Raw genomic sequence first — 24220 nt, 5'->3', positions numbered from 1 at the left:
TGCACTATGCATCCTCAAGCTAGTTAGGGACTACGGAAATGTAAGAGGTTCACACTGCAGGTGTTTACGGTGTCGGTTCCTATTGAGTTAACAAGTGGCCCATTCACTTTTTTATAGAGGTACAATGAGAGACCTGCCAATCACAAGCAAGACTCAGTCTCTTAATTACTACCTTTGCTTGGCTTATCAAACACTACTGTCAGGTTAGAAAACACGGCCGTGGCGTCGAGCTGTCGCCATAGCAACGTGGACACCATATTGGAAGTGATCTGCTAAGGAATCAAAAGCCGTGTATTGTAGCGTTCGATTTGTTTTCAAAACCTCGGGCTCAGTGTCGGGACCCCGAAACTCGATAAGACGCCTTTTGTGAAGACGTTAGCAGCGAAGGTGTGGTAAACATAACTCTTCATCCTGGAAGAAAGACGGCAACAACCGAACGTGTTGGTACATCTTACAGTACATCTGCTTTTAGAAGGTTTACAGAAAAACAGCGGGCGTGCCATAAACACGCCGGGTGGTACAGTGCAGGAGATATTATTTATCCCAGCGCGGTGTTGAAGACCTTATCGGCATGGTTCGGCTGGTGAACACGGTGTTTGGTGACTATTGTACACGCGTAGCAACACCACCTGACAGGTACGTAAGTTAGTGGAAAGACGCTGTCAAGTCTAAACTTTATAACATTGATTCCGCTTGACGTATATTACTTATATATACAGATGGCAACTTAAGATGGTTGGGACTTTGAAAGATTTCCTTGTGACTAAGATTGTTGTGTGATGTCTGTTTTACCTCGCCTAACCTTCACCTTAGGTAGTTGGTCGGCTTTGTTCCTCTTTTCCCTTGTATTTATTTTTGAAGAGCGCTGTAAAAACACGAGTCTTGTTCCTATAAGCACAGAGCGTCTGTTCTAGATCGCTCAACTTGAGTAGCTACCCTAGAAACCTGCCTTTCAAATTTAATCTGACAGAACTGCTTCTCTAAACATTGTTTCTGTGGGTAGAAGATCTGCATAGTACGAATCTGCGGACCATTAAAAAAAAGGATTTCCCGTTGCAAACACTTTCTTACCAGTCAAACTATTACTATTTAGAAAGAAGATGTGTGAACAAAATGTATCATTGGTGCGTATGTGAGTGATGAAGGTTTAGGATTTAGCTTTAGCTTTACCTTACTACAAAACTTCCAGATTTAAGAACACCACCTTACCTTTTAGCGTAGAGTTATTGAACTAATTGTAGTTTTTGACTCAAGTGTACAGTTTTTGAATGTAGTGTTGAGTTATTGTAAACATTGTACGACCTATTGAATGAATTTTAATGAATTTTAAGAAATGTTTTGTCTCATACCCCAATTCAGCCAGGAAAGGCTGCAATGGTATGTGCATGCACTTGTTGTTGCAAATGAACCAGTCAGTCAGGATCAAATGATATTTAATTGAGTGAGACAGAAATCTATTTATCTTTCCATTTACTCTCTTACCTTCGGCGTGAAACTATTCTTTTTACAAAGTGAAATACGCTGACCAATATCACCGACGCGTCTAAAATGATTAGACGTTACTTGTTAACTTTAATAGTACTTTTCAATGTCGGGCGCTGGTTTTTAACCTCAAATTCGACTTAAGGTTGCTTATTGGTGTGAAAGAAGCCCTGCACTTTCTGTTGTTGAAATAGTGCACTGTGGCTATAAAAACAACTCCTGGCTCGGAACTGTTTGTGGTCGGTTCTCTCCTCTTTCTGCTCCACCCGTGACGGGATCACTTCGAGGTGTATGGCAGCCATGTTTTCCCAAGGTGGAGGTGACGCCAGTGACGTGCAGGTTTCCTTAGCTCATTGACGGTTGCTTACGTGAGACTCAGCAGGTGTTGGCAACCATGTGGTCATGGTAAGGTTTGTCTGATCTGTCACGGTGTTTGCAAAGTCTGCTGTAGGAGACAGAACAGGCGCGTGATGTTTCTAAATTGAATCACACGCCTTGTCTATGTACTTGGGTTTGACAAGTAAGAGATGCGTAAAACAGCAAATACTACTTGCCCTGGCATACAGGGGCGTATTTCTACTCTTTCAATTAATGCAGTTGGGCCTTCACGGTGCTCCGTAATCGACGTTTTACAACTTTCAACACAGGACTGCAACCCCGAGATTCTAACCTTAAAATGTTTGATCCTTGTGCCATTTTACGGTATCGGAATCGTATAAAACCTTCTGGTAGTATTTTGTATTTCATAGAACATTGAAGCTGTATTTTTTTCTCTCAATGTAATCCTAAACTGGTGTTTGAAAGCCATGCATGTATTGTTACATAGTCCTGTTCAACCGTCTGTGCACAACCAATGCAACAATTATACCAGCGTCGTTCTGTTTTCGTTCGGTGCGACCCTCATGCTGACCGACCCCAGGTGAACCACAGGTGACTTATAGCCTGAATGTGATAAGAAAGTTTGCAACCACAAAGGTCTGGCTTTTCCTTTACCGATTCACCTTTTGTCAGGAAGACGGATTAGTTTATAAGGGTCCTAACTGGTCTCAATGAGTATATTTGCGCACGGGGACGTGCTTTTTATTCAGAAGTGGTGTTGTACCGCCGTGTGTTTACCGCCAGTCAATAGTGCCGTCGCTTCAACTACGAACTGTTTACTGATAAGGCAGACAGAAGTGACACTCTAAGCATAGATGTGTTTTGCTGTCCATTCCTGGCTTCAACGTTGACTATCATTTCTTTAACCTTTGGTATACTACGTCTTAAGGTTGTCATCAATACCACGTCTTTACACAGCCATATTTGTCACAAGACGCCCCTGCCTTTCATGTGCTCCTTATTTCTGCTTCGTAGTAGTTTTATGACTTAAGATCTTAAGAAGGAAACAACCTTGGTTTGATGAGTGTCAGAGAATTTGACATCCCTAATGTACCAGTCAGTAGTTTATTTTAACCACCTGTTTTCAACAGAAACGCCTCAAGAAAAGTGATCAAGCGTCGTCCGTAGTTTTGCGTGGGAGCATTTTGCATTCTCGGCCATTCTTCTTCTTTACAAAAAGCTCGGTGACTGATCCGGACTGACACAAAAGCCGAGCGGCTTGGATACTCACGCTCCCTTACATTTGCAGTGACCGTGAACCGAGCACACAGATTGTGTCCGCTGGTTCTCCTTTCACGCCTGCCCGCACGGACCAGTTCCTTTCTATAGACCCGTGTTTTCCCTGGCTGATTTACAATGAAGACTAATTATATGTGTTTCTTACACCTGCCCTATAACACCTGGCTCCAGTTTTCGGCCTTCTCTCTTACCACGGATGACCCAAATTTACATTCTTTAAGATTACTGAAGGTTTGTCACACTTGTTGCTCTATAATGTCATCATCGTCGAAGGAGAAACTGAGATCCGGGATATGAAAACAGAGAATCATCACCTGTCAAGAAAGGGTATTTGTTTTCAAGTATTTAAGGCCCACACGCCACCACCGCACTGTGTGTTGACTCAAAGGTCTCGGCAAATTGTTTGGGTGTTGCTCTGGATACGTCAACGAGCCCACGTATGAGTCCGTGCAGTTTTGTGGTAATTGCATAGGTGGCGCTCAAAACGAAGGACGAATCTATTTCTTTCGAATGAACAGCTTAAAGTCAAAAATTTAAGTCGATTACGTTAATGCTGGAATATCGATTGAAAATTAAGTGAGCTTCTTTTTGGCGCACGCCGTTTGGATGGTTTGCTATACATGGTAAGGTATGCTTGGGATGAAAGATGATAGTAACTAGAGTTCCACGACCTCATACCTTCGCCAAATAATATCAACCTTAACGACTGATAAAATTAGATTCTGGCGACGCAACAGAAACAGTTGTAAGACAGGAGTTGTTCGAACAAAAGACGTTCTGACGACCAGGTCGTTTCCACAGGGCTAGGCGTGAGCTCCAGGAGGCGCGGGAGAAGCTGCCGTACCTGCGGCAGACGGCAGTAGGCGGGCGTCCCACCATGCCGGTCAAACCCCCCACAGCCGCCCCGGAGAGGTCGTACAACATCCACCTCCTGCCGCACACAGACGTCACTTATGCCGGGCACGGACAGTCGTGTGAGTTCATTCTTCCCTTTACAAGGATAAACTAGGTGGAATTTTGGTCCATTCATGTCCATTCTTTACTCCTATATTAATCTATAATGTACATAACTCATAAAAAGTATAATTGGGTAATTTTCTCCAACCTGCAGGTCTCTCGATGTACTATCCTTCAGATGTGACAGGTTGTTGAATCATTAAAGGTGCCCTAAGCGATTTCAGGGGGTAAAACTTGAAATATTCTGGGAAAAAAAATCTGTTTGGTGAAGTTTGAATTGACATTTACTTCCCCATATTAGCACATCTGCATCATTATTTCATACTTTGGGCGTTTAAAAATAGCACAGAAGCAAGCCACAAAATGAGTATTTTATTTATTTGGTCCCCCAAAAATCAGCTCAGAATCCAGCAGTAACCGTTTTCTGTCGACAATTTTCGGCAACTTCCGGCCGCGTGACGTCACAATGCCCAAGCACATTGAGCTATGACCACGTGATTGTTTCTTCGGAAGCGTTCGGGACTTATCGGTCAGAATCGTGCATGTTCGGAAGATTTGAAATGATGGCTGGTCTCCAAGTGCTCAGATTTTCAATGAGTTCCCACCACACAACGACATTGCATTTTTGCTCCATGATGGTCGATATGCGATGGGATAGTGTTATCTTAACTTACTATGGATAGAAATCAGAAAAAGATTGATTTTGATTATGTGACTTTCAGTGCCCTAATATTGCTTAGGGCACCTTTAAGACGTTAGAAATATTTAAAAAATGTTTAAAATGATGAGCAAAATTGACTTTGCAGACCCGAACCACAAGCATTTCGACTGGAGTCGGATTTTCCTGAAGCGCAGCTGGAAGGACCAGCCGCGCACAGCCCCTTCTCTGTACGAGCAGCCTACAGATATCCCACGGACATGGGCACGGGCTCAGACCAACGGCCTTCCCAGGCAGAGACTACCGCCGGACAGTCTCAACGCAAGGAAACTCAAGAAATTCAGCGATCACAACCTGAGGTCAGTAACACATAGTGAGGCCATACGGATGAAGATCTAGGATGCGACAAGGACCTATCCTGTTCATATTGCGATCTTTTATAGAAAATATTACCGCTGATTCATAAATTCACTTCTCCAATCAAGAATAAGATGCTCGATGTTGAACTTTTCATAACATTGAATATAGAAGTATGAGGAATTCAATCATGTGCCTATTTTTCCAGATATATACGATGTTTTAGACATGATGTACCACTGAATGTCTGAGTTTTACAGATTACAGCAGAGTGCAGACGGCCTACAGTTGCGCCTTCCTGAACTCCGTCCCGCGCCGAGGATCACGGGAAGGGGCACGGTTTACAAGCCACAGAACCCACTCGTGCATTCAGGTGAGTGGGAGAATATTTCCTCGCGTGTTCATTTCAACTCAAGACGCTGAAGACTGAAGGGCTGCAATTTGGTACGTCCAAAGATAGTACAAAGGAAAGCAACGCTGTTATATTTTGTTGTGAGCAACTTTGATGTGGCATGTTGGAAAATACGCACATGCACAGCCTGGAGTCCAGCCTTATCATATTCCCCTTCCAGTGGGAAGGGAATATATTGTTTTTGCTTGCCTGTTCTTCTTCTTTTTTCTTCTTCTTCTTCTTCTTCTGCCAAAAACCAAGTAGATGTGCGGTGGTACTCTACTAATGGTATTGCAGAAAGTTATATGTACTTTATGTTACAATGTACGGGTGTTATAATTGAGATGTAGGTACCTATAGGAAAGGTGAATACACCTGACGACAAATTATGTTAATGAGGACCTCATTTGCATAATTTATGCAGAAACTTGTATTTCCCTTACCGTAAAAGCTGCAGATGTCATATTTGAGATGTAGGTACCTTTAAGAAAGGTGAACACACCTGGAAATAAATTATGTTAAAGGCAACCTAAGCAATATTAGGGCGCTGAAAGTCATATATTCAAAATCAATTTTTTTCTGATTTCTATCCATAGTAAGTTTAGATAACACTATCCCATCGCATATCGACCATCATGAAGCAAAAATTTGGTGTCGTTGTGTAGTGGGAACTCATTGAAAATCTGAGCACTTGGAGGCCAGCCATCATTTCAAATCTTCCGAACATGCACGATTCTGACCGACAAGTCCCGAACGCTTCCAAAGAAATAATCACGTGGTCATGGCTCAATGTGCTTGGGCATTGTGACGTCACGCGGCCGGAAGTTACCGAAAATTGTCGACAAAAAACGGTTACGGCTGGATTCTGGGCTGATTTTTGGGGGGACCCAATAAATAAAATACTCCTTCTGTGGCTTGCTTCTGAGCTATTTTTAAACGCCCAAAGTATGAAATAATGATGCAGATGTGCTAATATAGGCAAGTAAATGTAAATTGCAACCTCACCAAACAGAATTGCCTTCTCCAGAATATTTCAAGTTTTGCCCCCTGAAATCGCTTAGGGCACCTTTAATGAGGACCTCATTTGCATAATTTATGCAGAAACTTGTATTTCCCTTACCGTTAAAGCTGCAGATGTCATCTTTAAGATGTAGGTACCTTTAGGAAAAGTGAATGCACCCGGACATAAATCATGCTAATGCGGACCTCATTTGCATAATTTATGCAGAAACTTGTATTTCCGTAAAAGCTGCAGATGTCATATTTGAGATGTAGGTACCTTTAGGAAAGGTGAACACACCTAGACATAAATTATGCTAATAAGAACCTCATTTGCATAATTAATGCATAAACTTGTATTTTCCTTACCGTAAAAGCTACTGATGTCATATGTGAGATGCAGGTACCATTAGGAAAGGTCTGGAAACCTGGCCATAAATTATGCTAATAAGGGCCTCATTTGCATAATTTATGCACAAACTTGAATTTTCCTTACCGTAAAAGCTATGGATGTCATATTGGAGTTGTAAGTACATGTAGCAAAGGCGAATACACCTGGCCATAAATTACGCTAACGTGGACCTCATTTGCATAATTTAGGCATAAACCTGTATTTCCCTTACCATGAAACCTACGGATGTCATATCTGACATGTAGGTACACCATTAGGAAGGGTCATAAAACCTGGCCATAAATTATGCTAATTAGGGCATCATTTGCATAATTTATGCATATCCCTTACCGTAAAGGCTACGGATGTCATATTTCAGATGTAGGTACCTCTAGGAGAGGTGAACACACCAGTATATAAATTATGCTAATGCGGACCTCATTTGCATAATCTATGCAGAAACTTCATAATACCTTACAGCCAATGCTAAGGATGTCATATTCGAGGGTTAGGTAATGGAAGGGGAATATCCTGCATTTTCCCGAAAATGTTGCCATTCTAGTTAGCTTTCCGTTCGCTACCCAAGCTCCGGAGCTCGACTTGAGCAGCTAAAAGTATTTTCTTGTTATATCAAATGTTATAGTATTACATTATTATAAGGGAGTGCTAGACACCATTACTTTGATATCGAATGTGACGTGGCGTGATTGTTTTGTGAATTTCACCGACCTTGTGATGCATTTTTGTTCCTTCCAAATTACCCACTATTCCTCACCCGACCCCCATGACTGTCTGCCCCTCCCTGCAGAGATCACGCGGTCGTCAGTGACGCTGCCTGACGTGGGGAAGGTGACGGAGACCCGCTGGGTGAACATGGTGCCCATCAGCGGCCCGCCCAGAGGACCGTGGTCCTTCTACACCACAGAGCGATGACTGGCGGGGGGTACCAAGTTCCTGCAAACTTAACCACAGGGCAACTTGTCTCCAAGCAGATATTGGATGGAAGATCGTAACTTTTTCTGACCGCCGGTCTTCTCTGGCAGCTACCCAGAAAGCGTCACGACCTTCCATCCCAACATCTGTTTGGAGTTTACAGGGCAATTACCAAGACGGGAGCTGGCGACAATCAGCTATACAATGGGCAGTCTGAAATACACATGACTTACACCTGACAGTCAACGGTCCCGGTACAGCGTATTACAATAAGCCATATACAAGAGTCGTTCAACTTTGTATAAGTGAACAACAGAGCAATAGCAATAACGTTGAAATTCCATAGTGACTAACGTTAGGCGTAAACATTGCTTACTGTAGTGCAGAGATGTTCTAACGTTACATACATGCTCGTGCAAAAAATTATTGTTCCGTCTTCCTAGAAATAAGTCAAATGTAATTTTGTAGCATATATGATAAGTTTGATGTACTAGTACTTCTTGTTATATCATTATCAAGTTTAATTTCCAAGCCATCTGAAAAATGCTAGCAATAGGCGTCTTGAATCTTAAATCAGTGAACGAAGGAACCACTTGCTATACTATGCTGTTTTGACAGCCAAGAAGCACTGATGAAAAGTGGTGACTTACAATGTATACTGCTGCTATTAGGTGCCATAGTATTATGTGAGATGTGCCACATGTAATTTAGAAATGCTATAGCTAGAACTAGTGATAGTAGAGTAGTACGGTAATCTGAAGACACGTGATATGTACTGTACAATGCAATTGTTTCATAAGGCTCTAAATCACTACACGCTGCTACTATTACTCAGGGAGTATCAGTAGTTTTGTAGACTAACGTTATATAAAAACATGTATGTATTGATCAACAAAAATAGGTTTTCCGCCTTTTCTTGAGAGAAGACTTGCTTCACTTGCAAGTATTATTGATTTTGCTTTTCCTTTGTTAAGAAATAGATCAAATCACAATTTGCAGGGACAAATTGTTACATGTTATGAAAACTGAACAGTGAAAAGAATAAAGTGACGGAAAGTTTAGTATTACTGTTGTGGTTTTGGTGGTAACGTTACGTGGATGCAAGCCATACATACTACTTGTGCTTCTGACAGACGTGATTATTTATCTTATTATTAAATGGCGAAAACAGGGGATGGTGGGGGTCTTATCCCTTCTTTTCACCATAAGGAGTTATCCAAATCGCTTACTGGCGAAAACGGGGGATGTAAAGTAAATAAAAGGGATAAATGGTCAGGTCTCTTCAGACCATCATGGAGGACTTTGTGTTTGTTTAACCGCTGAAATACCGACATATCACAAAGTAGATTACTTACGGTGCTTCATGAATCATGTTTAAACCAAGCCTCACATGCACATAGTTAACCATATTCAAAAGTTTACGAATGAAACATGTATGATGCCGTGTGCATGAAACTCTTATTGTCCTATTCACGACATGATGATAGGTCGCTTTTATGATCTCTTAGCCAATCACATGCATTGGCATTGCAAGCTGTGATTTGAAATATGACCCAGGTAATGGCGCCATATTTACCAGCGCCAGGGTCGCGTGACCCAACGTTATGTCAGGACAAAAGAAGGTATTTGTTTTCCTCCGCGAGAACGACTCCGCTGTGCTGGCTGAAACGCCTGCAACATTCGGAAAACATACGCCGACAGAGTGTGAATCCCGTAGTCATGGTAACACCAGTCCAGCAGTTAGTCAAGAAGGGTACGTACAATATGATTTCACACTTTTATTCCACTCAAAAAGACGCCAAAGCTGCTATAGGGACACAGAATCCAAGGATCTCGAAGCATTAAAAAATCTGAAGGTCATACCTACAGCTTACAGCTGCTTACAGCTAACGTTAACGTTCAGTCAACGTTCTTCCTTTTTTCTGACGCGAGGTTGTTACAGTTCAACTGCCTTTTACTATGTGACTATTTTAATACAGGCTGCATTATTACGTTTCGCGTATGCTTGGTTACGTTGAATTCTTTTGACAACCCATGGTTAAAGCTCGACCTTTTGCAGGGCAGAAGGTGTCACGTTTCACAACGAAATACATGCTTCGTCCCGAACACAAGGACTCGTGCCCCTCTGTCTTATCAAGGAGGTCTCGCTGCATGCAACCTGTATTTCCAAAAACTTAAAGCAAAAACAATTGAATAAAAAACAACAAACAAACAAGCAAACAAAGAAATGAAATAAAATACGAAATATTCATTTACAAGAGCGACAGAAGTCAAGGTTACATTGCGCGATAAGCAACTAACGTTATGCGCTGCGGTCTGGCACATAAACCTAACCAACCTGATTTAGTTCACATGTTAAATAAAGTCTAAGCGATAAATCAGGTAACATTAACTTTATTATTTGTCTCACGATGATTTTCCGTCCTGTTTGCAGACGTGACGTTTGTGTACCACGACCGGGACGTGGAGCTAGTCAGGTTTCTGGTGTTCTCCCTAGAGGGCCAAAACTATAGCACTTTCCTTAGACACCGAGATGTCATCCTCCGCCCTGACCAGCCGATAATGGACTGGGTGGAAAAGAGCATGTGGAACTCGCGCGTCATCGTTGCCATCATGTCTGATTCCTTCATACGTTGCGGTGGGCTGCTCGATTTGGAGATTGCCATGGTAACGGCGGCACAAAGTCAGGATAAGCTGGTTATTATAGTGATATGCCAAGGAGGTGAACACCCAGGTCTGCTAGCGGGGGCCAGGACGGTCGCATTCAACGGAGACTTTGACCGACTTAAAGGAGATCTGCTGAAGATCATCCAAGAACATGTGCGTACCAATAAAGTAATGCTACATCGCGTTGCAGGCTAGACATCATTATCAATATCATAACTGGTAAACGATAATAAAGAAGTTTATTGCAAGTTCATGCCCGTGGGCTAATTGCAAATACATGTATTGGCAATGGAAGCATGTTGTATTCAAACAAAACTCACTTGCATTGGGGTCTATTGTCTCATAATGGTGTACTATGACAGAAAAGAGGCGTGTTTAACTCCCTGGTGGAATCGTTTCGTGCAATCAGGGGTACTACACTACACTATATCCCATCATTTTGGTAAATCATAGATATATGGGCAGAGAAATACTCATAAACGTGGTTTTCCTTGCTTTCTTGAGTACTGTCTATTAAAGACCCACTATGTAGTTTTAGGCCAATACAGAAAGTAGATTTTCCTACTGTTTCTTTGCATAGCAAGCTTTATCAACTCTATAAAATTACTTACCGATATTGAGGAAGGGAGGTTACAACATTACTGCACCATACAAACAACTTTAAAAAACTGTTATCCTCCATCCAAAACAACACACAGTGTGAAACTAACACATGGCCACACATGGCTTCTGTACTTCTTATCAGGCTGAACGCCCAGTGGGGTGCCTGTTTACAGTTCACCAGTTTCTGTAAAAAAATCATCCTTACCAGAGTTCTTGCAGTTTTGAAGGGAAAATAACCACACTTTATTGATACCCTTCAAAGTAGATTCTCTAGAATAAATTAATAGTTGTATTCTACCCTCTTGGAAAAAGATACGAGTGTTTCCAAAGAAGAAGAGCTTCATGACATCTGGCAGTCTAAAGTGTGCCTAAGTGATTAGACCACCATGGGGGTCCTCCAGTGCACTGGGATGTTGTTGTTTATTTACTATTGAGGTGGTGTCCGGGAGTTTTTGTTTTGTTTTTGTACAGTTCACAAACACCCAAAATAGATGAAATAATGAAGAAAATATGCTGAAAAGGGGTTGTACATGTCAGTACCTGCTATTAACATTAAGATTTGTTCACAAGAATATTTTCAATTTTTGGGCCCAAATCCTACATAGTGGGCCTTTAACCGTGAAGTCAAACGGGTCTGACCACACGTTATACGTTATCAAATAAGTTCATCACCTCATGTTCATGAGACGATATCCCTTGTTACAGATATCTGCTAGCCAGACTTCGAGGGAGAGGGTTCCTGGATCTCAGCCTATCCCTGGTTCATCGCCTACCAGGCAGCGGCAGTGGGTGAGTACCACGTTGTAGTACTAGTTGGAGAGCACAGTCTAAGGGCGTTATTATCCTACAGCTTATACAATACCACATTATTCCTGAATTGGCAATAGAACATGTGTGAAGCAAGCTAGTAAGCAAATGGCAGCCTAGGAAAACAAAGCAAATGCAGGAAAAATTGTAACTGTTAATACTTATAATTTTACCCTGCCGTTCGGCTATTTACGTCCAGTATTAGCGTCGAAAGCGGTTCTACATGAATCTATCCATCGATAATCAACTTGTGTCTTTGTTCCCCAGGACATAAGCGTGTTAGAAGAAGACGTGTTGTGTCACATCCAGCTGGGGGTGATCACAACACTGCGGTCCGCCGACATCACCGACAAGTTGCGGTACATCGTGCGATCATCCAGAGATCGGAGCGCCTTCACGTTCTGTGGAACAGCCATCATGAACGCGGCTACTTTAACATTGGCCCTGCTACTGCTCGGTTTAGTTTTATCGAGTCTAGGATATCCCTTGTTCGATGTTCACCTGGTACACTTGATTTTCCTGGTGTTCCCACTGTTCAAAGGTTTATACTGCTTCCAGCTGATTGCCAAGTATAGATATAAGATTGTGGCCATGTATAAGTGCTGTAGGTCTGGCAGGGAAAGTCTTGTGCCCGATATCATCGATACACTAGTCCGCACCGCTAATACTCCATACCGATCAGTCCGGAGCTGTGTCATCACTGTCCTAGCCGGAGAGATAGCAATCTGGGCAGTCATTGTCAACATCTCCCTCGCTCAGGGACATAACATCAATGGTATCACACAGCTCATGGAGATGTACCCCTTCACAGTTCTTCCCTTTTCTGTCTTCTTGTTCCACACATGTTACGTGGCCGCACACCTGTTGTTTTATCATGACCCCACCATTCGTACCCTCATCAGGAACCAGAGGTTTTACTTTGCAGAGATCATGGAAGATCCCGACTTCCATAAACACCACAAAACACTGGAGTCTTACCTCAGTAGACTACATCTGTAGTAATATGTGCCATGTACGCTACGTGTGTTTGAGTAACAGCACTACAAGTTTAATTGCTGGTCATTTTGCACAACGTTAACGTTTTGCTATTGATTTGTGAGTCATATCATTCGATACGAAGTGTCATCAACATTAGGGCATTTGATTCTGAAGACCTATTTGTTAAGTAATTAGAAATATTATGAATCTCATGTAGTAGTCCACTGTGTTCTGCTGCTGCAGTGGTCAGAACATCCTGCAGCCGCAATCAGTCTCATGCATGTAATGTACATACTGCTTAACAGTTTATAACAGGAAACTTCAGTCGGCACTTAGCTCGGAAACATTGCCCGTGTATTTCTACTTCAATCGAGAATCAGAAATATATATGTAACGTTAACGTTATTGCACAAAGGTGGAAAAATTAAATGTGACGGGTTGTAGAGATCTTTCTACCCTTGTCAATGCAGCTATTTACCTGTAGTCTATACATTTCACCAGATGCACCCTATGGCTAGAAGCTAAAGCCGCGGGCTCCAGACGCTAGACGTCTAACTTTTCAGTGTAAATAAGTCCGGAACATGCTTGATCCCATGTCTGCCACACGTCGCTGCGCCGCGGCGGTCAACATTACTGCAGTACAGATAGCTAAATGACACAATCGTGACTTGCAGTTTTGTAAGCAGGTATCAAAGGGTAGAATTTCTAATATTTATCACGGCTTCCTGTTTGGAAATACCCATTAGAAACAAAGTTGGCGTCCTGGGGCTTCCCCCGTCCCGACGTACCGAGCACGCTATAACCTAACACTGATCACGCCTTACCTGGCGCTGATCACGTAGCCAGGCTACAGGTGACCAATCAACGAACAGCTAACACATGCAACAGATAGTCATGTGAAAGGTACTTAGAAGTTAAAACAAGGATATTACTGCGCGTACTGCCAGGCTGAATAGTGTCGCAAATAGTTTTCCTAACCGGTGAATCACATCTAATAGTGCAGGAATCTCGTCACGAATAATCGTTCCAAACTGTTGCTGTTGACATCTACGTGACCTGACTTTACAAGTTGTACGACTCAGGGGTGAGCAAAAACGTCAACATTTCTGTGTTTCCGTGACACATACATGACTCCGGGCAGCAGGGTATGTCCACTATCCCTGACCACATACAGCGGGAGGCAGACAGAGCAACAGGTGAAGCAACAGGTCAGTGATATTAGTCGCTGAAGACTAGGATTGACATGTCCTAGTTTGATAGCAATATTATGATATTGCATGAATACAATCGCCAAAAGCACCGCAGATCGAGTAACCGAGAAACACGTCGCAGTTGTGCAACTGACACTGTAATTTAAACTTTGTAGTGCGTAAGGTTAAGAGAAAGTTTGGGAATTGTTGTGTAACTGCTGGATTGCCCGTGTTTTTTTGGGTATTTAAACCACCTGACACTCGTGTAAAGACACACCCTGGCTGGTCCCACCTCACACCTATGTTTGTAAATAAAGGCACGTGATGACTGTCAGGGTTTACCTTCCCAGAACCCCCTGCAACAAAACATTACGTCATGTCGCACCGCTGCGGTGTGGGGTTCACAGGTGGTTCTACACGTTCTTTTGGATGGGGGTGACAAAAGTTTTGACTTTTATTTTTTGGCTAATTTAGGCATGGACTAGTAGAAATAATGGACAGGATGTAATTTTTTTCTCAGGTCAACAATTCCCATAGATTGTGTCTGTTTTGTGGCCTGTATTGTTGTCAAGGTACTTGAGTGTGCAATTGGTATTTTTTTCCCTTATGATTTTTGGCTTATCCCTCTGATGGAATATTTGCCACATTGTTATTTTCCCACACAAGTGCCAAGCCGTTTTAGGGCATTCAAATATCTATGAAGATTTAAAAAAACAAAACCTTCACAAAAAGCAAAGAATGGTTGACGTAAACTTGCTTTAGGAGAGTAACATAACATTGCAATATAATTGAAATTGCATATTCTTTTATAGTGAAGAGATTCTGCATTATTTTCCAGTCACCTTGTTCAGTTAACAGGCTTGTAGGTTAAGTATGATAAATGCAGCAGTGATATTTCCATTATCAAGCAAAGTGATCAGTGTAAGTCCTAATATGTCAAAATGTTAGGCAAATCAAATTTCGCAATGCACTCACAAAATGGGCATATTTTCCTTCTCCTGTGTCCAGGTGACCACCTGTATGATGTCACCTTCATCTATCATGACAAAGATCTTGACTTTGTTGTCGAAGCTGTGAATTACATCGAGCGGCAGCAAGACCTGAAGATCTACTACCGACGTCGGGACTCTGTAGGACCCGTACTGAACAACATGGTCGATAGTATCCAGAATAGCTGTATCACTGTTGCTATCATCTCCCAGAATTTTTTGGAGGACACATTGCGTGACTATGAGCTACAGCTGGCAATCCTCACAGCTGTGAAGAAGCATGGGCAAGGGTGCTTACCAGTGCTCCTGGACAACTGCAGAATTCCCCCAGCATTAGAAACTATTGAAACGTATGATTACTACAGGGGCACAGAGACTGAGTTTGAGGAGCTCAGTAGCCTAGTTGAAGCTCACCTGTGCAGTGTAAGTCAGAGTCTCATTATGCCACATAGTATATGTTTTGCATTGATCATACGGTAGTGCTTTTTACAAGGCACCAAAGAGTTCCAAAAAATTTCACATAAGAGTTTCTTAACTTGTATTTCATGACAAGGGGTTTTCGTCATACAAATACTGTACACAGTACCTGATACGGGCAAACATGCACATAATGATATTGTAACTTATCTGATATGATAGACATTATTAATTTTAAGATTTGCCTTTCATAGATACTTTTCATCTTAAGGCAAGTTCAAGATTTTTTTGTTCATTTAGGCAAGAAGAGGGCCATGCCCTCCAAGGACCAGGTGCAGAGGAGAAACTGCTGAACCGATTAGTGTTGCAGCTGTGCAGAGGCAGTCCTGCTTCCCCAGTCCACTACCACAGAGTGTTGATACACAGGTAGTGTTTCAGCATTCTACATCATATTCATAGTTATATATGATAGGTGTTGTGTCATGTCATGAGCATAATACTAATCTCAGCTTAATTTCAGAAGGATGATGGGTCTGCATTATTAGGGCTGGAGGAGGAGACAACAGTGTTGGCCAGAGAGCTGACATCATTTGAAGAATAACAGTGGATATTCATCCCAAGGCAGTGAGATGGGGGGTTGGTCCAGGGAAACATATAACCTCAATTACCCATGACTAATGCTGTTAAACCCCAAACTGAGGTGGTAAGTAGAACATGATACAGCAGATTAGAAACTGTGATATCACAAAACTTTGGTTGGATTTCAATGATAACCTCATGAGCCTCAAGGGCCTTTCAAGCTTAGAGAAGGAAAAGCTGAGATGTAAAGTTACTGTCTTCATTTGAAAGTAGATATTCGTTTTGAACTGGGTTTGTGATACTACTTGGACACTTATTTTCTGGACTTAGTGTCATTGTTAGATATCTATAATTTTCCAGACTCTGAAGGGAATGATCATCCATGAAGTGTTGTACCTGTTCTACTTGATGGTGTTCCATGTGAAGGTGGTGACAAGGGGTCTTCCTGAAGGTAAGGGTCAATACAGATAATACAGATAACAGTGTTCAGCATTTATTGGTAAAATGCTAGTCCAAGGTATGTCCAATGATAATAAGGAGGCCGCCTTACTTCATGGTGTTTAATGAAGATCTGGTGTTACTACTTATGATCAGATACCAAGAATCATGCCATGAAATCCACAGACATGACCATATCCTTGGTACTCCCAACCTTCAACATCAACTAACCCGGAGGTAAAATGAGGATTTACACATACATGACACAATACTGTTTACAGTAACAATCCACCTGAGTGATGACAAAAGCTTGTCAATCCTGTAGGGAGATGCAGAACTTGTAACGGCCTTGGGTGGTTGCGCAATGGCTCCCGCTGTGTAATGTCTTTCCTGCAGTCAGCATACATGTATCTGCAGGCAACGTGTACGTCTGCAATGATACCTCTACACTTGGCATGGAGGCAGGTCTTCCGTCAGTCTGAAGATTCTAGTCTTATGACGTACATAGGCATGTATCTGTACAACAGTACAAATGTCTTAGTTCTTTTACTTCTCTTTCATCTCATATGGCACAATAACTACTCACAGTGTGACTGTTCGTTACTTAGCTTACACAGTACGTTTCTCATTGTTCCTTTTGTAAAAGGCCACTTCTGTGGCCAGCACACTTCAGCCTATAGGAAAAAGCTAAAAGAAATGTATGAATGTTGCAAGAAAATTAGAAAGAAGAAAACAAGAGCAGAGTTGAAGAGATGTCTCTTCTCTGCGAAGACAAGCTATAGCAACGTTCGTAACTGTATCATAGCATCTTTGGCATTTGAACTGTTGCAATGGGCAGTCATTGTGTATTGTACTGCCAAAGGAGTCTTTAATTTAACCATGCTTCCAACATTAAGCATGTTTCAGCTGATTGTTTTGTTTCTCCACACTTGTTACCTTGTAGCTCATTTATGGCTCTACTACCATGACTCTACTATGTACACCCTCATCAAAAAAAATAGATTTCACTATCCAGATTTGATGGAGGACAGTAATTTCCACATTTATCATACAGAATTTATGAAATTTGTTTCTTGGTACTATGAAAAGGGACAGTTCAAGTAAAGGACTTTTGCCTCGGTTGTACCTTGAGTTGTTATTTGCATCTTTCTAATGAAACTGTGAAATCTACTTTAGACTCAAAGAAAATACCTAAGTTTGGTAACTAAAATTATGCTCCAAACTGATATGTAACACTAATTATAAGGAGGTAAACTGTTTTCCCTGAGTAAGTGATGTCAGAACATGTTATACATATTACAAAGTTATGCTCTGTGGACTGAGAAAAATTTAGCTTAGCATTTAAAAATGTCTCAAAGATATTTCAATATGATGGATGGCTCACAAAAAAATTGTACTGTTAACAGTTGCTTCTCAGCACAGAGGATGGATGCACAGTTTAGCCAAAAAACCTAATTCGATAGGACACAAAACAATTTTTTTAAAGTTTGTAAATTTTAATGTGTTAATTATGGCCCAGAGCACTAAACAATACAATTCTGATTGTAACTGTCATGTACATAAATTATGTTGATATACTCCAAAAATAATTACTCAAGCAACTGGATAAAGTTTTGAAACAGTCAGACGTTTCAGACAGCATCCACTGTCTTTCGTCAATGACTAACGATAGGACTGAGAACACCAGTTTTTATACCAAAACTCTGAATAGGTATGTTAATGAGGTTAAGACAATTTAGGATGTCTTGAAGTAGTCTTTAAAAGAAGATTAATTTTAAAGACTACTTCAAGACATCCTAAATTGTCTTAACCTCATTAACATACCTATTCAGAGTTTTGGTATAAAAACTGGTGTTCTCAGTCCTATCGTTAGTCACTGACGAAAGACAGTGGATGCTGTCTGAAACGTCTGACTGTTTCAAAACTTTATCCAGTTGCTTGAGTAATTATTTTTGGCGTATCTTACTACCTGGATGTCTAACTTTCATCAACGTATGTTGATATACTGTTTGTAAGTTGTAAAAAAAATTATATATTTAAATAGGTACTATGCTATGCATGGCATTGTCAGTTGAAAGAGATTTTGGAATGAGTTAAGGCCACACCAATTTTATTTGTTGATTCTCTTTTTTTTCGGAGCAACAGGGCGAAAAGTTTTTGTGTGCAAATAGTCTGGGGTGAAGATAAGGATTTACATAACATAAAGGATAAGAGGATTATTCGAGTTTCAGCTTTGTATGGCTCATTTTATGCAATGCACCCCTTTCTTTGACCTAGTACTATAATTTCAGTAACAAAATTACAGTACATTTTGCCATGTAATATATGGATTGATATTGAGAAATAATTTTAAGAAATGATAAATTATAATTTATGATAAAATGTGCCCACACTTTTTATGTATGTGCAGATCTATTTTGGTGGCTATTGAGTTTTACAACTGAACAAATAGTACAATCGTGAGTAAAAATTTGTGAATGGGAAAAGCGACCCAATTTTTTCTTTCAAAATGGGAAAAGCAGGGGAGGCTATTCAACAAGCAACAAAAAAAAATTGGTGTGGCCTAACTATGCAGTTGCAATGGCTTGACAGGTTATCTACAGAATATCTGGCCACTTTGAATGTTTACAATGACTATGTCATTTTGTACTATATGATATAGATATGATAAGAGAAAAGTTGTTTGATACATTGTCAAGTTTTGAGGTGTAATCATCACTTGCTCTGTGAATGCAGGTTGAATTTGCCCATGTAAACAGGAGTAACCATTATATGGTGCAAAGCTGTTCTTTTTACAAACCGTGTGGGAAGAATTGAATAAAACATGATGCTCTAATAGAAACTTGTCTATTTTATTTCATTACACTCATCCTTCCGTACCATACCCATGTTATAACAACAACTGTTCAAGGTTGAAAAGAATGTCCTTGTAATTTGATGTTTGTTTGATAACTTGATTATAGAACTTCCCTATTCTTGCCGAATTCTTGAACATCTGCATTTGAGAATTTGTGTTCCATTGATCATCATGGCATTTGTTTTGGCTGCTGCAGAAGTGAGAGCGAATTACAATGGTGTGATGGTGAGTCCTCTGATGGAAAAATATCTTGATACTTGGCTGGACGGTTTAATAACACAACAGCATTCAAATACAAAAGCCTGATACTTCTGTTATGGTGTTTCCCCTGGTGGCCCCTTTTGGTACACTACCAGCTTTTGATATAACTTTGATTTATTATAATAAATCATGCTGTTCTAGCCACTGTCTTTACTCACCTCCATTCACAAACGACTTTGCAGACTGTTCCCAGCAGCACTGGAGCGCCACCTAGTGATGAGTGGTAGTACTTCAGCCAGGAACGGCAGAGCTTATTAATTACATTGTATTCCTTCTATCAGGTGTAGCTGGTAGCAATAAAACTCTTGCTTGATCAACAAGAAAATTTTACACAAAGATCATGGTAAGATAAGATGTGGTAGCACGAGCAAAAGTCTGTTTGACTTTTCCTTTAGTAGTACATTATATATTCCTCTTTCATTGACCAAAACAGTAATGTGCAACTTACGAACACTAACAGTTATATAAAACTTATAAGTTAATTGTTAACAATTGCAGGGCACATGTCACAAAATGCCCTATGTTCTGACATCCCTACGTCCCTATGTTACTATGGTAGGTCTTTCTAGGCAAGGACCTGACTGTACAATTTGTCAATTTCCCTGTATGGGACCAATGAAAATCCATTTTTCTTCAAAGTTGCCTCATACATAAAAGCACATGTCAAGTGAATTGAAGTCAAGCAAAGAGACAAAGCAGAATGGTTGAATGTGTTCATCCTCCCAAAGTGGCAGATATTGGCAGGTGCTTCAACATCAATGTACTTCCCACTTTTTTGGTAACAAGACCTCCTGACAAAGATGGAGTCAGATTGATTTTCTTTTGTCCCCAGTGATGATTCAATTCGAGGCTCAAGTACAAGGATACTCTAGATGATGATGAAACTGCTGGGCCCAAAAGAGAAGAAAAGCTTGTGTCATTACATTTGCTTAATCCTTTGGCACTGTCAGGTTGTAAATGGTTTATCCATTTGTCTTGCCGATATTTCAACCATGATGTGCAATCAATGGTACCCACAAACCTGCAGACAATGCAGAAAAGCACATCCCAGCGTGCTTTTATTTCTACACTTCAGACTAATTATTGGGATATGGCAAAGATAGATATGTCAGACTCTATAGTGCATACCAGGTCATTGATTTGCCTCATCTTGGTAATTGAGAGTCTAAGAAAGGAGCATAAAAGATCATTATACCCAACCCCACCCCTCAAACTTACTTAATGGATTGCAGGATGACAATACTTTGGAATATTACCAAGCTCTTGATGAACGTAATGAGTTGATGCTTCAATCTGATAAAGAGAAAAATCAATGATACTTACAAACTTTCCCTTTCAGTCTCTCTGGCTAATACACCACTTTTGCGAATGACAACAATCAGTTCTCTGTAGTCTCAGACAAAAGGATGGCGACTTCTGACTCGATAAATAGCTGTTTCTCTCTTTATCGCTCTTGCTGCAGATTTGGCTGATAATTACACATTGATTTGTCAATTGGGGTCAAGTTTAGATCGATTGTAGTCCCAGGCATATGTACAGATGGATGCACAGTCACCTGAGACTGGGACCTCAGGCTGACAAGACTTCAATACCTCAGTGACCAGTGGATGATTTACCGAATTCTGCTACAGATCATTACCTCCCTCCTGGGGGTGAGCTTTATTGTATTCCTGTGGACATTTGTTAGCGTTACATCAGAGGCATACTGCCAAACGTCTGTGTCAAGATTACATGAAACTGGAAATAAATAAGATTTGTGTCAAATTTCAATGAAATTGCAGGATAAAATTCATTTTATGCAGTCAACCTGAAGTAATACAATGAATATTGTTAATATGTTTCTAAACTGCTACTGTGTAATGCAACACAAAGATGATTAAGCACAGGTTTCCAGAAACTGTAGAATAAATTAAATATAGATGCTTGGAAGAGAAAATTCAGCAACTCCTGACATTTAGATTCACCCTTTCTGGAGAGAGCTGATCCTCCAAGTTTGTTGATCCTCCAAGTTTGGGACAGGTGGTAAAGTACTACTCCAGGAGTGAATTTTATCATTATGATAGCTGCCATTGTGACTCCATTGCGAGGGAGTTCTTTGATAAGTAAAAGGTCAACTGCTGAAGTTTGTTTGCTGTAACTGTAAAAGTAAAATAGGATGTTCACAAGGCAATTGATTTCCATTGTTTCTGGACAGAGACAAATTCAGGGTTTTACATTCTACAAGACATACTGTAAGTCATCAGATATGTGGAGACTCTTTCATGTACAGGATTTTCAAACAAAGATGACAATCTGTAGTAGACAATCTGGTCCAAAATGAGGGAAGTCTTCAACCGACCAATTTCTGTCTCGAGTGATAGCTCACACCAGAAGTTTTGGATGAGTGATGGCCATATTATGTGATTTAAAAAGTTTCAGCTTTCTTGAGTCAGGTGAATGCAAGGCACTGAGTGAGTGCAGAGAACTATTGCAATCAAAGCATCTTGTTCTGATTCAAGTTTTAATGATAACTTTGACAACATATTGTCCATGAAGCACAGCTAACTCACAAGTATCAAGACCATTTATCTTGGGGCCTGCAAGCTGAGAGGATTGACCATTGACAGTTTGCAGTGAAGTGTCTTCAATCAACAGTTACTAATGGATCACGTGGCTCCGTGGTAATGTAATGAATCCTATTACCCACACAGCCTTGGGGTGTTAACAATCAATGTGTGACATTACAGAGTGTGTTAAAGGGTTGATAAATGATATGTCCTCGGCTGATACGGGAAGGCTGAAACTTTTTATCAAGTTACACGGGCAGGAAGTTAAATGGCAGTTCTGCTCTAATGTATTTTAGATGGGAGGCTGTCAGAGAGGCTGAGAGTCAGGAAACATCACCACCTTCCATTCCAATATCTGCTTGGAGATTAGCCTGTATCATTCAGTGTAAATCATGTTTTCTTCTGGCTTCTTGACCTGCACAGTTCACAGAGCTGCTTATTTTTTTTCATCCAACTTACAATTCTCTACTTATTGTTCCCTAGCCTGCACTACATTGGTTACAACTTTCAACAAAGCTTTATTTTCACAATTCACATTGAAGCAATTGATTGCACGCACAGTCGTCATCTGTCATGTCATGGTTATGATACTTCTGGTGCCCAGAGTGACAAGGGACATGTGTGCGGAGATTATTGGCTGTCCTGTGGAACAGCATACCTGAGAATGCTCAGTCAGTGAGAGCTTTCAAAGTCTAGGATTCGATGATTTACGGACTGTGATAAAGGATATGGACTATGATCTACAGACTGTGATAAGTTGTTATGATTATACTAGGTTTAGTTACAATGTTTATTATTGTAACTAAAGTATTCATTATCTTTGTTTCCCTTTCCTCCAAACTGGACCCCTGGGAAGAACGGCTAAGGCTGAGCATTTTTTCCAGTCTAAATAAAGGTGATTGACTGTCTGCCAGTTCACACTTATGTAATGTTTTATTGTTACTTTTCACAACTATCTGTAGTCAGGCTTAGACATTTATCATAAGTCACTATCTCATTTTGGAAATGCTTTTGTGCCAAGCTTCAGTGGAAGTTGTTATTATCCAGACAGACTGATGTATTACAGTGTCAGATAAGCCCATTCATTTCTCTTGTATTATGGTGATCTACAATGATTTTGTGCTACCTCAGCAAAAAGCGTCAGTGTTTCTGTAAAACAGGTCATTTTTTCCCAATGCACTCACAATGGTGTTAAATGTGCTTTTTACAGTAAACTATTTTGGCAAGTGAATCATCGCATCGAAAACTAGTTTTCATCTAATATTGTCAACAACAATACAAGATAAATCTCCCCTTCCCCTGGCTATGGAGGTGATGAAATAGATTGGCCATTCAATTTGTGAAGACGAGATAGATTTGAGTTTAATGACCTGGGCTTTGATCGCCTTTTCCCCACTGACAGGTGAAAATTGTGTGTAATCCTCTCACATTAAGATTAACGTTCCCTTCTTCAGGATTGATAGGAATTAACTGTCATTTATCTATGTGTAGGGGAGAGGTGTGCGATTGAGCAGGGTATAGAAGGGCTGTACAAGTAATAACTTGTTTCACAGTAACAGTTGTTATCTTTTCAGTGACAGAATATAAAGGACAGCAAAGAAAAGAAAACAGGAGACTCATTACCAGAAATAAACCTGTCTGAATTGTCATGTATGATTAGGCCATGTTGATTTGATTATATGGATGACATCTGCACCATGCATATATTTTTGTCCATTTAAAAAAAAGAAGTTTTCGGCCATACTTAAGATTGTATAAAGCAGCTGAAAAATGAGAAAATACATGCTGTACATTGAAACAATTTTTTTGAAGAGGGAATACTAATTCCGCAGAATGCCAAAGTCAAAGAAGAAAATGCGAAAGACCAAAAAAGAAGAATTTTTATTCAGTATTGTGTGCCATCAAGGCTTATTCTAACCTCCTTGGTACCATGTAGATTTCAAAATGAAGGGCACTTTTTTTTCCAAACTTTTTAATTCACATGCTCACATCAGTTTTGGGGTCCCTGGAGGATGTCATCCATATAATCAAATCAACATGGCCTTACCAGATATAATTACTCTGACCTCCAGATCATCATGATTCACTCAAGCATGAAATACA

At 40.6% G+C, this 24220-nt stretch overlaps 3 protein-coding genes across 5 annotated transcripts; all 3 read left to right on the top strand.

The window, feature by feature from the left end:
* Positions 1–3948: 3948 nt before the first annotated feature.
* LOC136430381 (uncharacterized) lies at positions 3949–8846 on the top strand. Its single transcript, XM_066420925.1, has 4 exons — positions 3949–4073; positions 4863–5073; positions 5332–5444; positions 7661–8846. Exons 1-4 carry the CDS (start codon positions 3977–3979, stop codon positions 7783–7785), a joined length of 546 nt encoding a protein of 181 aa, XP_066277022.1. The 5' UTR covers positions 3949–3976; the 3' UTR covers positions 7786–8846.
* A 526-nt stretch (positions 8847–9372) lies between these two features.
* LOC136430380 (uncharacterized) lies at positions 9373–13315 on the top strand. Its single transcript, XM_066420924.1, has 4 exons — positions 9373–9538; positions 10220–10605; positions 11761–11844; positions 12130–13315. Exons 1-4 carry the CDS (start codon positions 9505–9507, stop codon positions 12859–12861), a joined length of 1236 nt encoding a protein of 411 aa, XP_066277021.1. The 5' UTR covers positions 9373–9504; the 3' UTR covers positions 12862–13315.
* Positions 13316–13504: 189 nt separating this feature from the next.
* Positions 13505–19295, top strand: LOC136430378 (uncharacterized). Of its 3 annotated transcripts, XR_010754892.1 has the most exons (6): positions 13505–14048; positions 15039–15442; positions 15737–15862; positions 15957–16139; positions 16376–16466; positions 16779–19295. XR_010754892.1 is itself a non-coding variant. In XM_066420923.1 (5 exons), the coding sequence occupies exons 1-4, from the start codon at positions 13988–13990 to the stop codon at positions 16035–16037; spliced, it is 672 nt and encodes a 223-aa protein (XP_066277020.1). In that variant the 5' UTR covers positions 13507–13987; the 3' UTR covers positions 16038–16466; positions 16779–19295. The 3 variants fall into 3 exon arrangements, 2 of the variants coding, with proteins under 2 accessions (XP_066277020.1, XP_066277019.1); XM_066420923.1 differs by having other exon boundaries at positions 13507–14048; positions 15957–16466; XM_066420922.1 differs by lacking the exon at positions 15957–16139 and having other exon boundaries at positions 13515–14048.
* The last annotated feature ends 4925 nt before the right edge of the window (positions 19296–24220 follow it).

The sequence above is a fragment of the Branchiostoma lanceolatum genome, chromosome 3 (genome assembly GCF_035083965.1).
Source record: "Branchiostoma lanceolatum isolate klBraLanc5 chromosome 3, klBraLanc5.hap2, whole genome shotgun sequence".
Taxonomy (NCBI): Eukaryota; Metazoa; Chordata; class Leptocardii; order Amphioxiformes; family Branchiostomatidae; genus Branchiostoma; species Branchiostoma lanceolatum.
The sequence above is the reverse complement of the archived record's forward strand: the minus strand, read 5'-3'. Positions and strand labels throughout refer to the sequence as shown.

What these genes read in the sequence shown, in the direction of transcription:
- LOC136430381 (XM_066420925.1), top strand. Translation starts at nt 3,977, where the DNA reads ATGCCGGTCAAACCCCCCACAGCCGCCCCGGAGAGGTCGTACAACATC. An exon ending in TTCAGCGATCACAACCTGAG is followed by an intron (nt 5,074 to 5,331) that starts GTCAGTAACACA and finishes TGAGTTTTACAG; the next exon opens with ATTACAGCAGAGTGCAGACG. An exon ending in GAACCCACTCGTGCATTCAG is followed by an intron (nt 5,445 to 7,660) that starts GTGAGTGGGAGA and finishes CCCTCCCTGCAG; the next exon opens with AGATCACGCGGTCGTCAGTG.
- LOC136430380 (XM_066420924.1), top strand. Translation starts at nt 9,505, where the DNA reads ATGGTAACACCAGTCCAGCAGTTAGTCAAGAAGG. An exon ending in TGAAGATCATCCAAGAACAT is followed by an intron (nt 10,606 to 11,760) that starts GTGCGTACCAAT and finishes CCCTTGTTACAG; the next exon opens with ATATCTGCTAGCCAGACTTC. An exon ending in CTACCAGGCAGCGGCAGTGG is followed by an intron (nt 11,845 to 12,129) that starts GTGAGTACCACG and finishes TTTGTTCCCCAG; the next exon opens with GACATAAGCGTGTTAGAAGA.
- LOC136430378 (XM_066420922.1), top strand. Translation starts at nt 13,988, where the DNA reads ATGTCCACTATCCCTGACCACATACAGCGGGAGGCAGACAGAGCAACA. An exon ending in AGCAACAGGTGAAGCAACAG is followed by an intron (nt 14,049 to 15,038) that starts GTCAGTGATATT and finishes TCCTGTGTCCAG; the next exon opens with GTGACCACCTGTATGATGTC. An exon ending in GACAAGGGGTCTTCCTGAAG is followed by an intron (nt 16,467 to 16,778) that starts GTAAGGGTCAAT and finishes TCAATCCTGTAG; the next exon opens with GGAGATGCAGAACTTGTAAC.